Below are 14,193 nucleotides of genomic sequence, written 5' to 3'. Positions count from 1 at the left end.
AAAATACCCTGGAAGAAACGCAAATTCTGAATAATATATACCTAACAGGCACAGCTACAAAAGAGCTGTGCAAAACACTGATGATTACAAAGAAAAGTTAATAAATTTACCATCATAAGGATTTTTAAACAATGAATAACAGAGCAGAGAAATAAAATCGTTAAGAACACAAAAAAGCTGAATGACAAAATTAACAATTTAAATCTTATGTGCATATATATCTGTACCCAAAAGTTAGAAAAAAACAGTATTCTTTTCAAATAAACAGAGAACATATAAAAACTGGCCTGTTACAAAATCACAAAACAAATTTCAAAAAATGTCAAAAAAACCTAATACCAAATAGACCCAATCTACAGTAAACTGAAACCAGGAAGAACTAACCAAACACACAAATCTAATACTATGGATATTAAAAGGCATATCACTAAATAGTGGTCCACAGAAGAATTCTAACTTAAGTTGGAAAATATTTAGAATTGAACAGTAGAATGCTCTGTATCAAAACTTACGCAGGAAAAGAGAAGCAGAAATAAACAATACTAGGAAAAGGGGGGCAAAACTACACTGTAACAGAGACGTTAAAACTAGGAAGAAGGCGGTCTGAATTACTTTATGGCAGTAAAATTGAAAACTCAGAGAATATGGACAATTTTCATCAAAAAGACTATAACATATTAAAACTCAGGAAGAAACAGAAAATCCAACAGACCTATAATCACTAAAAATTTGAATCGATAGTACAAAATCTATCTGCAAAACAAAATAAAATTGAAGAAAACAAAACTTCACCCAGGCTAAGGTGATTTAAAAGTAAATTCTACCAATGATATAAGTTAACAGATAACTGTATTATAAACTGTTCTAGAGCCAAAATGGGTAAGGGGAATATATGGGTCCTCTGTTTATTTTATAAAGCTAAAATGACTTAAATCTAAAAATCAGACAAGAACAATTTAAGAAAAAAAAATTATACTCCAGTCTGAGATATGACTAATGTCATGTAAGAATGCCAGGTAACAATACTATACAAAATGGTAGCAGAGTCAACTAGCAATCTGTTAAAATACTGCAATATAACATCTTGATAAAGTTACATACTCAAAGGATGAATGATTTAACAATGGAGAAGCTGTCATTTATCAGATTAACAGATTAAAGGAAAAACAACCTAACCTTATCTTGATGGATGCAGAAAAGTAATTTAATTTCAACCAGAATCATAACAGAAAAACTCCAGTAATCAGAAATGAGAAGAAATTTCTTAATTTGATAAGGGATATATACCAAAAGCTAACTGCAAACATTAAACTAATTTGAAGCTACAGAAACAACATCACTGCACCTATTTAACATTGTACTGAAGGTCATTAGACTCCATGGCAGGAGGAAAAGAAAAAAGCACATATAAAGATTGTTGAGAAACAAACCCAAAGTTTGTCATAATTTATGGATTACATGATTTATTGTATGAAAAATCTAGAAGAATCTATAAACTATTTTAAACTGATAAAATTTAGCAAGATTGCTATATTCAAGATGAATATACAACATCAATTCTAATCCTAAAGAAGAGCAACAAGCTATTAAACTGCAAATTTAAACAAGTATCATTTATAATACAGGTAACATAAAAAAATCCACAAGTCACTTAGGAGCAAATCTAACTCATCTGGGTAATGGATTAATAGTGAACATTATGAAACTGTATTAACAGACATAAAAGAAAACCTGAAACAATAAAAAGAAACACAACATTCATAGATAAGAAGAGTCCATGTTGTAGACATAAATGTCCCCAAAATTAAGCTCTAATTTCAATGACAGGTCTTAAATACATAAGCCAGTGTTTATGAAGGATTGTTCACATGTGTGTACATGTATGGATATAAACCAATATGATAATCCTAACAATCACAGAGAAAAATAAAGGGCCAAGAATAGCCAAGATAATTTTAGAGCAAGAAAAAGAATTATAGCAAACACTTCACCACCAGAAATTGACTTCTTAAGGTAAAGTGATTCAGCTGGTACGGTTTTGACCGAGACATAAGAGAAAAAGCAAGTTGAAACTTAATTTAAAAGTCACAAATTTGGGAAAGCCTCATAGATTTGAGGCAGCTGTCCAGATAATAAATAATGACCCACACAAAGTCAACAATCATAACATTTCAGGACACTGGGAATAAATAAAACATTCTAAAAGCTTCCAAAGATAGAGAGAACGGCTGTAATAAAAGGACTGAGACTCAGAATGGCATCAGATGTCTTAATAGCAACACTGTAAGTTAAAAGACAACATAATGCCTTCTAAATTCTAAGAGAAAAATAGTTTCAAATCTAGAATACTATGTCCAGACAAATTATCAATAAAATATGAAGGCATTTTTCAGACATGGAAGATTATGAAATATTTACTTCCAATGGAACCTTCCTCAGGCAGCTATCATCAAATGGGATCCAGGAAACACAGTCCGATACTAGAGAACAACGTAAATTCCATGAAGATGATGAAAGGTAGTCCTAGGATAGTACCTCTGCGGTAGGTCTCTAGAACAAATAGTCCAGATTAGGAGAATGCAAGACTCCAGTATGAATATCTCCATGGGAAAAAAAGGAGCTGCTAAATTCCTTTTACTAAGTAATTCAACATGGTGGAGAGTTTGAGGATAAATTGGTGAAAATTACACGGAAAATTAAGCAGAGCAAAGTGGTCACTTACACCAGGAAGAATAAAAAGGTTTTGAAGAAAAGAAATGCAATTAAAACAAATTGTATGCCATGGCAATGAGTATTTGTATCATCATAATAAAATACTGAACAGGATTTAATGAGGGATTGTGTGATAATTACATTGGGAGGACAGAGAGGAAGTGTACTGGTTGGGCAAGAGCAGAGCAAGAGACCTGAATCCTCATCTACCATGGTAGGAAATTAAGAGATAGTATCTAAAAATAAATAATTAAGAGACAGCAGCACAAATATGGTTATAGGAAATATGTAAGTAAATGAAATGCTCAAAGCACCACTGCACTTGCCTGGGTGACAGAGCAAGACCCTGCCTCAAAAAATAAGACAATAAAATCTAAAAATTAATGTAAAAATCTAAAATAAAACAAGGTTTCTTCATTATAGTGTTTTTTAAATTTTTACTTATTTTTATTTTTTATTTATTTATTTTGGGGTCAAGATCTTGCTGTCACCCAGGCTGAAGTGCAATGGCACCATCACAGTCACTGCAGCCTTGACCAGGTTCTAAGCTCAAGTGATCCTCCCATCTCATCCTCCTGAGTAACTGGACTACAGGTGCATGCCACTACGCCTAACTATTTTTTTGTAGAGATGAGGTCTTGCCATGTTGCTCAGGCTGGTCTCAAACTCCTGGGCTTAAGCAATCCTCCCGCCTTGGCCTCCCAAAGTGCTGGTATTGTAAGTGCAAGCCTATGGTTTTGAAAATGGAAGTCCAACGTGATATTACATCCAAGAAAACCATTTTGAGTTCACCAATAAGTGTGCTAGAAACAAAACATAAAATATCCTATCGTCCAGCAAAATCAGAATGAATGACTGGGAAGACACACCAGACTTTCAGGAACAAATATAATTGGAGGAAACTCATAGAGACAGAAATACTACTCATGCATTCTGGAATTTGCATTTCAAATGCATTCAAAAGGAATTTAGAATGGCAAACATCAGACTACAGGGACTCTATCTCCAGCTTTGAGTCCACTGGGCTTGTAACATGCAGGACTAGCTCTCTCCGTGAAGTTATTTTTCCCTGCAGCTCTATCCTCTCTGAAATGGTGGCCCCAACTTTCAGATGCCAAAGCCTCCCTGATTTTAATCTCTGTTTTCTCAACTCAGCAACACTACCATGCTATTTCCCTCTTCCAATGTCATACCTGGCACTACCCACTTCTCACTTTATACTCCATACATACAATTATCCTAGAGCAGTATAATTCCATATACACATCTTCCATTGTTTATGTGACTATTGTCATATCCTTTACTTCTACATGTCACAAACCCCAAATTACAAATAACTACACATTACATTATTTTTGCTTTTAACAGTCAGGTACCTTTTACATAAATTAAGAGAGACAGTATAGACATTTTCTTTACCCACTTATTTACTGCATATGATATTTTTTATGCTATAAATCCAAATGTCCAAACAGTATCATTTCCTTTGACATGGAGGACATTCTTTAGCATCCAGGCCTGCTAGAGATTTTCTCATCTTCCATTTATCTGAAAATGTCTTTAATTTACCCTCATTTTTGAGGGATATTTTTCTTAATACAGAAACCTGTTTACACATTTTTTTCCTTCAGCACTTTAAAGATATCACTCCATGATTTCTCATGAGAGGTCAGCAGTCCTTACCATTTCTCCTCTGTATGTAATACGTCTTTCCTTCTGGCTGCTTTTAAATGTCTTTATCTTTAGTTTTCAGCACTTTAACCACATCTGACATGGCCGGCTAATTCTGTATTTTTAGTATAGACAAGCTTTCACTGTGTTGGACAGGCGGTCTCAAACTCCTGACCTCAGGTGATCCACCCACCTTGGCCTCCCAAAGTGCTGGGATTACAGGCGTGAGCCACTGCGCCTGACCTATGATCACTTCTTTAAGTCTCCGTCTGCTAAGTCCAACATGTGTGCCAGCCAGGCCTCTACTGACTGCTTTTATCTGACTCTGCATCACTATCCACATTCCCATTTTTGTTTGGTTCAGTGATTTTTTTTTTTTTTTGAATCCTGATCATTGTGAATAAGATGTTATAGAGAGTATTGAGTTTGTTACCTTCTTATGAAGAAAAATAATTATGTAAGCACATAAAAAAATTACTGACTGATCTCCTTGACCCTGAGTTGGCTTACATATACTCTGTGATTGTAGGTTCATACAAAAATCTAAGATTTGTCGTAAGACCCTCTACTTGGAAGGAAGACTTCCAAACTCTGTGGATCTTATCAGGGCTTGGACTTAGGTTGTTAGTCAGGGTTAGAGTAGGTCTTAGGTGATACAAAGGTTGTTAGCTGGCTCTCCAGGGCTGAAAATTCAATTTCCCCTAGCACTGTTTCTCACCTGGGAGATCTGCTTGATGATTAGTATTCTGGTCTGTTTTCAAATGCTATCATCTGCTATTGTCAAGCCTCATATGGTCTTGTAGTACAATGCACAGCCCAACCTTCATGAGGTACTTTATGCCCTCTCTCTGTACAACTCCTTCTTCTCCAATGCTAAGCCCTGAATATTCCAGCTGTTGCAGGTAGTCCAGCTCTGCTTTCACTCTAGCTTTCTGCATCAGAGTCAGGAAATGTCCCAGTCTTTGCACAATCGTGAGGAATACCTCATGAGTTCATTTATGTCAGGGATAATAGCATATGCTGCCTGTTGTTCACTGCTGGAAAACAGTTGTTTCAACTACTGTATCCAATTTTACAGTTCCTTATAGTGGGGGTGCTAATTTGGTACCAATTTATTCCTTCCATCATGGCCAGAGGCAGAAGTCACATAATTCTTTTTAACAAAGTTATCACTGTAGGACAAATTTTCCAAAGTCGGTCGGGCACGGTGGCTTATGCCTGTAATCCCAGCACTTTGGGAGGCTGAGGTGGGTGGATCACCTGAGGTCAGGAGTTTGAGACCAGCCTGGCCAACATGGTGAAACCCCATCTCTACAAAAAATACAAAAATTAGCCAGGCATGGTGCGCTTGCCTGCAATCCCAGCTACTTGGGAGGCTGAGGCAGAAGAATCACTTGAACTCAGGAGGCGGAGGTTGCAGTGAGCCAAGATCACACCACTGCACTCCAGCCTAGGCAACAGAGTGAGACTTCGTCTAAAAAAACAAAAAGAATAAAATTTTTCCAAAGTTAAAATTACTGGTCTAATGTGACATTTTCATGGCTTTTGGAATGTATTATACTAAACTGTTCTCCAAAAAGTTTCTGTCAATTAAACTGATATATTTTTGGATCTCTCCTATACGGCCAGAAAAAAAATGAAGTTAAAAAAAATAACAGAATAAAACTGTGGCATATAAACTTATTTTTTTTTCTTTAAAATAGAGACAGAGTCTCACTATGTTGCTTAAGCTGGTCTTGAACTCCTGGGCTCAAGTGATCCTCTTGCCTTAGCCTCCCAATGGATTACAAGCATGAGCCACCATGCCCAGCTTTTTTTTTGAGGGGGGTTGGTTGTGGGGGTGAGGGAGTGGGGGACAGGACTTCACTGTTGCCCAGGCTGGAGTGCATTGGTGCAATCTTGGCTCACTGCAACCTCTGCCTCCTGCACTCAGGAGATCCTCCCACCTCAGACTCCTGAGTAGCTGGGACTACAGGCGCCCACCACCATGCCCAGCTATTAAGTAAACAAACAACAACAAAAAAAAACCAAGGGATTTAAGCTTAGCAAAAGTTAAGCAAATGGGAACATGAAACTAAATCAACTTGTAAACTCTCTGAAAAAAGGATTCATTTGTTGAACACTGTCCCTGAGAATAACGAGGCAATTAGGAAAGAAAGAACAAAAAAAAGTAAAAGTGAAGACAAAGTTGCATTTTCTTTTTCTATGTGAGACTTAGTTCTTTTACCCCCGGTGAACTTCGAAATATCTGAAATACAACAGAAGTCACCAGCTAAAGAAGGAGCAAACAAGGGTCTCATAAAGGGTATATTTTATCAGTCTTAAGATCTTTGATATAAGCAGCTGAAATGACTTGTGACTTTTTAGACAAACCCCATTATAAGTATGCCCAAATCCCTTTGTGGAAGGAGGTGGAGCATAGATAGACAAATGGATGGATGGACGGGTAGACAGTATAAATAGATGGTTTCTAAAACAGATATAAAAGACAAATAGCAAGGGAAACGTCTGTGAATAAAATAATTTAGTATTTATCTTTATTTACCGTTCCATCTTCCATCAGCTTCAGACAAGAACCAAAATCTGCTAACCGAATATGTCCATTCATATCCATCAGTATATTGTCAGGTTTAATGTCTCTGAAAAAATAAATACATTCAATTTTTAGTGGAAAAATGAACAATTCGTTGCTTGGTAAGGTATTCTTTTTGTCGAAAAAAAATCTCAACTTATTTTAAAAGTAATATTCTAAGAACATCTATTTAATTACTTTATTAAGTCAAATCCTGGTTCTGATTCATATTAAAACTTTCTCAAACACATGTAATTTCAGTATTCTTCTGGAGATAAAAGGTAGTGTGGTTATTTTCATTCTGGTTAAATAATCTTACTATCTTTCCTTTTGATTTACACAGATACCAATGTCACTATGGTAGACCTACTTTCTGCATACAGAAGAGTCATCATTACCTGATAACCATAAAAAATACTATCCTCTAGCCCATGAAACTGGACAGGGAAAAATATACTTTCTAGACCCTAAGATAACTGCAGATAGATAAAGTCTCAATTACTGCAGGTCATGACAACACAAAGAAATTGCTTCATAAAGTTGATTTTACAGAAGAACTAAAACAACTGCCTAATAGATTGTCTATATTATTTAAAGCTTTCACTGTCTTTGGACGTTAAGTCAATGGTGTGTAAGATATTCAAATCTAAACTATATCATATACCAGCTTTTGTATTTGTTTTTGCATGTGAATGCAAACCTTTAAAAAATTATCATATATAAAATGGTTCTGTAAAGAAGATTCTCAGGGACTTAACAATATTAAGCTTCTAATCATACTAAAGGTTGTAATTGTGAATAACTAAGAAATTATACCCACCCAACTCACTCTACTTTTAGAGGAAGAAAAAGAATCTTTGGAGAACCTATACATATTTTTAAAAAATTATATTACCATGTAAATTACAGGAATATGGGAGGGCTACTTCAATTTAACCTGAATAATGCCATTTAAGATCTCTATGCCTCAGTTTTACCACCCATAATATGGGTAAAATATTATAACAATATTACTTTGATTACTGAAGCAATTTCTCTGAGTGTGTTGTAAATCACAAGTCAGTAAATTATGGCCCACGGCCAAATCTAGCTTGCTGCCTGTTTTTGTAAATAAAGTTTTATTGAAACACAGCTGTGCCCATTCATTTAGGTATTGCCTATATCTGCTTTCACACTACAATGGCAAAGTGAGTAGTTGTGACACAGACCACATGGTCTACAAAGCCTAATATATTTACTCTCTGGCAGTTTATAGAAAAAGTTTTCAAACACCTATTGTAGATGATAGATGGTTGCTAAACAGACAGGCAGATTGAAAACAACAATCTGTATAGGGAATTAGCTTTATAATCCTCAACATTTGACTTTATCCTAACCTTTCAAAAAGATCTTCTGCTGTAGGGGAAACATCAAAGGAGTACAGCTTAGTTCTGGAAGGAAGCTTAGCAATTACTAAGACCATTTTTGGATGAGGAAAAAATATTTTATTATTTATCTTAAAAATTAAGCTATACAGTCACTACAAATTACTTCTACTGGTATAGTATTTCTTAGATTGTAAAGGAGATTAAAGGAATTGCAAAGATGGATTTATATGCATCAATAATATCTTTGCTTATTTTATAGGCAGTAAGTATAAAATATATACATATACATAAAGCATATTAATGTGAATATACTCTATTCATAATACTATATAAATAAAATAGAAAATACTAAAAGTTAACAAGACATCACAGATAGTACTGAAAAACATAAGTATTCTATAACCATTCCTGATCTCATCCTTTCCCTCCACTACCCAGACACAGCCACTATCCTAAATTTGGTGTTTACTGTATCCATGCATATTTTATACTATTATGCCTATATACAACATCACAAAACTATGTACGCTTTAAATGTCTTTAAACTTCATAAATGACACCAAACTGTGTATTGCCTTTTGCAGCTTGGTTTGATTCAAATACTATGCTTCATCAGCCGGGTGTGATAGTTCATGCCTATAATCCCAGCACTTTGGGAGACCAAAGGAGGCCAAGGAGGGAGGAGTACTTGAGTCCAGGAGTTTAAGAACAGCCTGTGCAACACAGTGAGACCCCTTCTCTACAAAAAATAAAAATGAAAAGTTAGCCAGGCAGGATGGCACATGCTTGAGGTCCCAGCTATTTGGGAGGTTGAAGTGGGAAGATACCTGAGCCTGGGAGGTCAAGGCTGCAGTGAACCATGATTGTGTCACTACACTCCAGCCTGGGTGATGGAATGAGAAACTGTCTCCAAAAGAAAAAAATATATATATATGTTTCTAAAACTTATCTATTTTGGAACATATTGTTTTGATTCATTAATTTTAATTTTAATTATATACATGTCAAAATTTATCAATTCTCCTGATAATGGAATTTTGATTGCTTCCCATTTTTATTTTGTTAAAACACGGAATGCTGAGATGAATATTTTAATAATTGTCTTCTAGTACTCATATGTGAATGCTTCTCCAGACTACAGATGTAGAAGTGAAATTTCTGAGATGAAAGATACAGACATCTTCAACTTTGCTAGCATGATTACGAGTACAGTTGAGAACCTTTTTCATATTATCATTGGTATCATTGGTCATCTTAGATTCTTCTTCTATAAAATGCCTGTTAATATCCCTTGCCGTTTTAAAAACTGTATGCACACTGTTTTTTGTTTAATCTTCAGGGATTCTATTTACTCAAACTTAGTTCTTTATTATGTGTTACAAATCTCTTTTCCCTGCATGTGGGCTTGTTTTTCCATTGCTTTTAATGTCCTTCTTATTTGTAAAAAAAAAAAAAATATATATATATATATATATACTAATGTAGTCTTATAATTTATACTATGATTTCTATCTTCCCAGATATCATAAGGATAGTGTCCTAATTTTCTCTTGTGTAACTTTTAAAGTTTTACTTTTCAAGTTTTTAAATCTACCTGGGATTAATTTTTGTGTGTAGTGTGAGATAAAGGGCAGTTACATTTCTTTCTACCCCAGCACTATTTACTGAATGATACCTTTTCACCACTATTATCTAATACCACATAGGTCATAAATTTAGTGGGTTTGTTTCAGGACTCTCAAGAAGAGCAAAAATACTACTTATTACTCTCTATATTTTTTTTCAGTTGACAATCTTTAGAGTGAAAGGGGGCCTATTAATAATTGCCAGGATAACAGGCATAAATTGGAACTCTTCCACACAAGCCAAGATGAATGGCCACCCTATCAATATGCCTCTACCTGCACCAATACCACAGTGTCTTAATTATAAAATAATGAGCTTCATATCAGTAAAGCATATTTTTTAATTGCCATTACTCTTCTAGATCAATGCTGGAATTAGCTTAATATGTTCTATAACACATACTGAAATTTTTATGGGAATCATGATTTTATAGATTAATCTGAAGAGAACTGACATCTTTGCAATATGACACTTCCTATCTCTGTGTACACTAAACCTGTAAGTCTTCTTTTATATTCTTCAGTTACGAATTATTTTCCACAGAGAACTTACACATCTAATCTATAGGCAACATAGTGAGACTCTGTCTCTATTAAAAAAAAAAAAAAAATTTAAACTTAGGCGTGGTGGTGCATGCCTGTGGTACCAGCTATTCAGGAGGCTACTCAGGAGGCTGAGGTGGAAGGATCACTTGAGCCTATGAGTTCGAAGCTGTTGTGAGCCATGATCATGCCGCTGCACTTCAGCCTACGTGACAGAGCAAGACCCCCATCTCTTTTCAAGTGCGCGTGTTCACGCACGCACGCGCACACACACACCCCTAACTAAATTTTTTAAAATTCAGACTCTGGAAACCACATCCTAGTTTCAAAACTTTCAGTAAACTCTCAATAAATCACTAAAATGCAAAGGGCCCAACATTACTCTCATCACTTCACATTTTCTTCCAAATCAATACATAGTCTTCTTGTATAAATAATTTTATGCTATATATATTAGCAGCTGAGAGAAAGACAGGTTTTAGGAAATTAAATTTCAGGATCCCATAAGCATGTTGGGGGTAGAGTGAGGGCTGGGACAAGAATGTAACAACTGACAAAGTAAAACATTCAATAAGCATTAATTAAACATTTACAGCACGCAACAGCACTGAATTAACTGCAACACTATGCACTACAGGAGTACATGAAAGTAGAAAACAGAAATCCTTCTTCTTATTCCCTCATCACCCCAAAAATATTATTGGGAGTAAACATGTTTATCTCTGCTCCCTCCAGAACCACAGTAAAATGGCAATACAAGAATTAAAAGGTAGAAACCCACAAGTGAATATAAGAAAAGACAATAGAAGATGATGGGTGTCAACACAATTTTCAAAGATGGAGAACATACGTATGATAAATAATGTGGAGCCAAGGAAGCTGAATTATAACTGCCTACAAGGTTGGGAGAAAGGAACTAAATTGACTTGATACATGATTTGATGTACTAGAATACTTCAAAATGTACTGTTAGGCATTTGGTACATATAAAAGGAAATTTTAAGAGTATTGACAAACAACTGAAAACAAATTTGAGCCTATTATTAATTATAGGAAAAATAGTGAAATAAGAAAGGAAAAAATTATAGTACATTTCTTGGCTCAGCAATAAACAATATTTACAAAGTCTCAAAAATGCAACCATTATCTACCAAGAAGAGCAAAAACAGTGATAAAATTATAGTGAGAGAATGCAGGAAGGAAAAGTAGAAAGAGGAATATAGACAGCTAAATCCTCCACTAGCATAGAAGGCAGTCAACAGAAGTCTTTACAAACTGTCCAAAATTCACAAATCTAGAAACATCAACACATCAGGACATTAGAGATAAGGGGCTAAATAACTTTTAAAAAAAGAATTGAATATAGCTGCCACTAGGGAACAGGCATAAGAGGTATGCTGGAGAGACTATTTTTCAATATAACCTTTTTAATATTAGTTTTTTCTTTACTGTATTAAGTACTGTTTGATTAAAATTAATTAAAAACCAAAAATACATGTGTAAATGTCTGAATCATTTAATCAAAGAATATGAAAATGTTTTCATTAAACCACTAAGATCATCTGCAGTCAGCAATATATTTTAGTCCAAACAGTTAACGGTTATCAATATCACAGATAAGCACCATGATGTTAAAATGACAATATTAACTGGTCTCTGTTTATTCAACAATGAGTACAATTATACATTTAATAAAGTATGTAGCCTACTGACTCACTCCACATCCTTACTCATTTTATTCCATGGCTGAAAAAGAAGTCTCTCTGTTCTTAAAATGGTCACTACTTGGGCAGAAGGAAACTCTCCTAACCTTCGAAATAATGAGACCTCAGGAGGGTGGGCTATTTATTTTCCCTAGTCATCTGTTGTGTTTGAAAATATTTAAGTTTTATTTTTGTTTTGGGGATCAGGCAATAGAACATGTAATGCTGGTATGAGGCAGAATTTAAAGGATTCATAGGGTAGAAGAGAAAATGGCTTTTCCATCTAGCTGGGCAGAATATGCACTAAATTACCAGGCAAACATAAGGCATAAAACTTACATAAATTCACATACTTTATCATCTCGAGCAAAAGAAAACATTCGACCAAGACTACAGCTTGGCCTTCTGTGGTTTTCTTTTTCCTTCAGACTTACCTATTATCTTCATTTAAATCTAAATTTATAGTAGTCATAAGAAAAATGTTTGGGGAGAAGGGATACAAAGTATGATGTGAACTAGGCCAAACTTACACAAGGACCACCCTGGTTCTTTTTGTACTCTAAAGCGTAAACAAAGAGAAGTCACACATTCCAATTCCCATTAGTGCTCACTAGGGGCAGGAGTGGGGGTGTCTCAATGCCTCTGCTGACCAACACCTATCAACTAAGTAAAGAATGCTCTTAATTACTTCATAAGGATGCTCTCAATAGGTAGTATAACAAGCATAGATACTTCATTCAAACTTGGGGGGCGGGGGGCTCAAGAGAGCAGGAACAGAAAAAGTTCTCAAGTGTTACCTGAATGGAAAGAAGGTTACGCTTAACTGACAGTACCCACAAACCCAAAAGGTTCTAACATTTTGAAGAAGTAAGATCAAAGAAAAGGAGGTAGTAAACGTACACCTATTCTCTGTACAAATAATTTGATCACTGAGCTAAGGTTTTGGCATCTTACAATATTACATAAGAATAAAAACTAGAGGCCTCCTAGAAAATGTTTTGCATTCCATATTTGGTAAAATCTTTTTAAATAATGAAGGTCATAAGCATAAAGTTATCTATCATGATTATACCTGCTCCAAGAAAATGCAAGTCCTTGTCCTTACATTACCACTGAAATGTATGATCAATTCTTAAAAGGAATTTGAGTGCTGAAAAGAAGTTATCCAAAAGTTTTTTTTGGCTTTCCTTTTTCCTATTCATTATGCAGAAAATACTCTTTAAGATAACAAATGACCTTTTCACTGCCAATTCCAGTAGCATCTTTTTAGTTCGAATCCTGTAATGACTTCTCCATAACATCTGACACTGCTGGTTATTCTCCCAACTATGTCACTTTCTTATCTATTTTTTTCTCCCAACTAAAACTAATGCTTCTCAGTTTCCTTTCCTGGTTCCTCTTTTCCCAAAAGCATAATTTCCATTCCCCTAATGCCACCTTTTCTTAATATGCAGCTCTCTGCTCTCCTTTGTACCTCAATGATCCTTGCCTTGGAGATACCTGTCATTTCTTAGATTTCAGGTTAGTTAGTTGCCCTATGACCTCAAATCTCTGATGAGTTCAAAACAATGTTATAATTTTTGCTTTAAGCAGTCATATGGTTTGTGAAGAAATAAGAATAAAAATTTATAGTCCAGTATGTATCTAGACATTTACAATTTTAATTGCCTTGGATTCCTTTCTGCAGATTCAAGCTTTCATATAGTATCATTTCCCTGCAGCCTAAATAACTTCCTTTAGCATGTCTTACTGTACAGGTCTTCTGGCATAAATTTTTTTTTTCCTTTTTTTTTTTTTGAGATGGAGTCTCACTCTGTCACCCAGGCTCAAGTGCAGTGGCATGATCTTGGCTCACTGCAACCCCCACCTCCTGGGTTCAAGCAATGCTCCTGCCTCAGCCTCCTAAGTAGCTGCGAATACAGGTGCCTGCCACTAAGCCTGGCAAATTTTGTATTTTAGTAGAGGTGGGGTTTCATCATGTTAGTCAGGCTGGTCTCAAA

At 35.2% G+C, this 14,193-nt stretch overlaps 1 protein-coding gene across 5 annotated transcripts in view; it reads right to left on the bottom strand.

Annotated features, from left to right (window-relative positions):
* Positions 1-14,193, bottom strand: part of CDC42BPA (CDC42 binding protein kinase alpha) — a 332,255-nt gene that overhangs the window by 174,561 nt on the left and 143,501 nt on the right. For all 5 annotated transcript variants that reach the window (XM_025383741.1, XM_025383503.1, XM_025383585.1 and 2 more), the window contains exon 6: positions 6,929-7,022. In XM_025383741.1, the coding sequence (XP_025239526.1) occupies positions 6,929-7,022 (94 nt within the window). The remainder of the gene's footprint in view (positions 1-6,928; positions 7,023-14,193) is intronic.

The sequence above is a fragment of the Theropithecus gelada genome, chromosome 1, assembly GCF_003255815.1.
Source record: "Theropithecus gelada isolate Dixy chromosome 1, Tgel_1.0, whole genome shotgun sequence".
In the NCBI taxonomy this organism is placed as follows: Eukaryota; Metazoa; Chordata; class Mammalia; order Primates; family Cercopithecidae; genus Theropithecus; species Theropithecus gelada.
The sequence above is the reverse complement of the archived record's forward strand: the minus strand, read 5'-3'. Positions and strand labels throughout refer to the sequence as shown.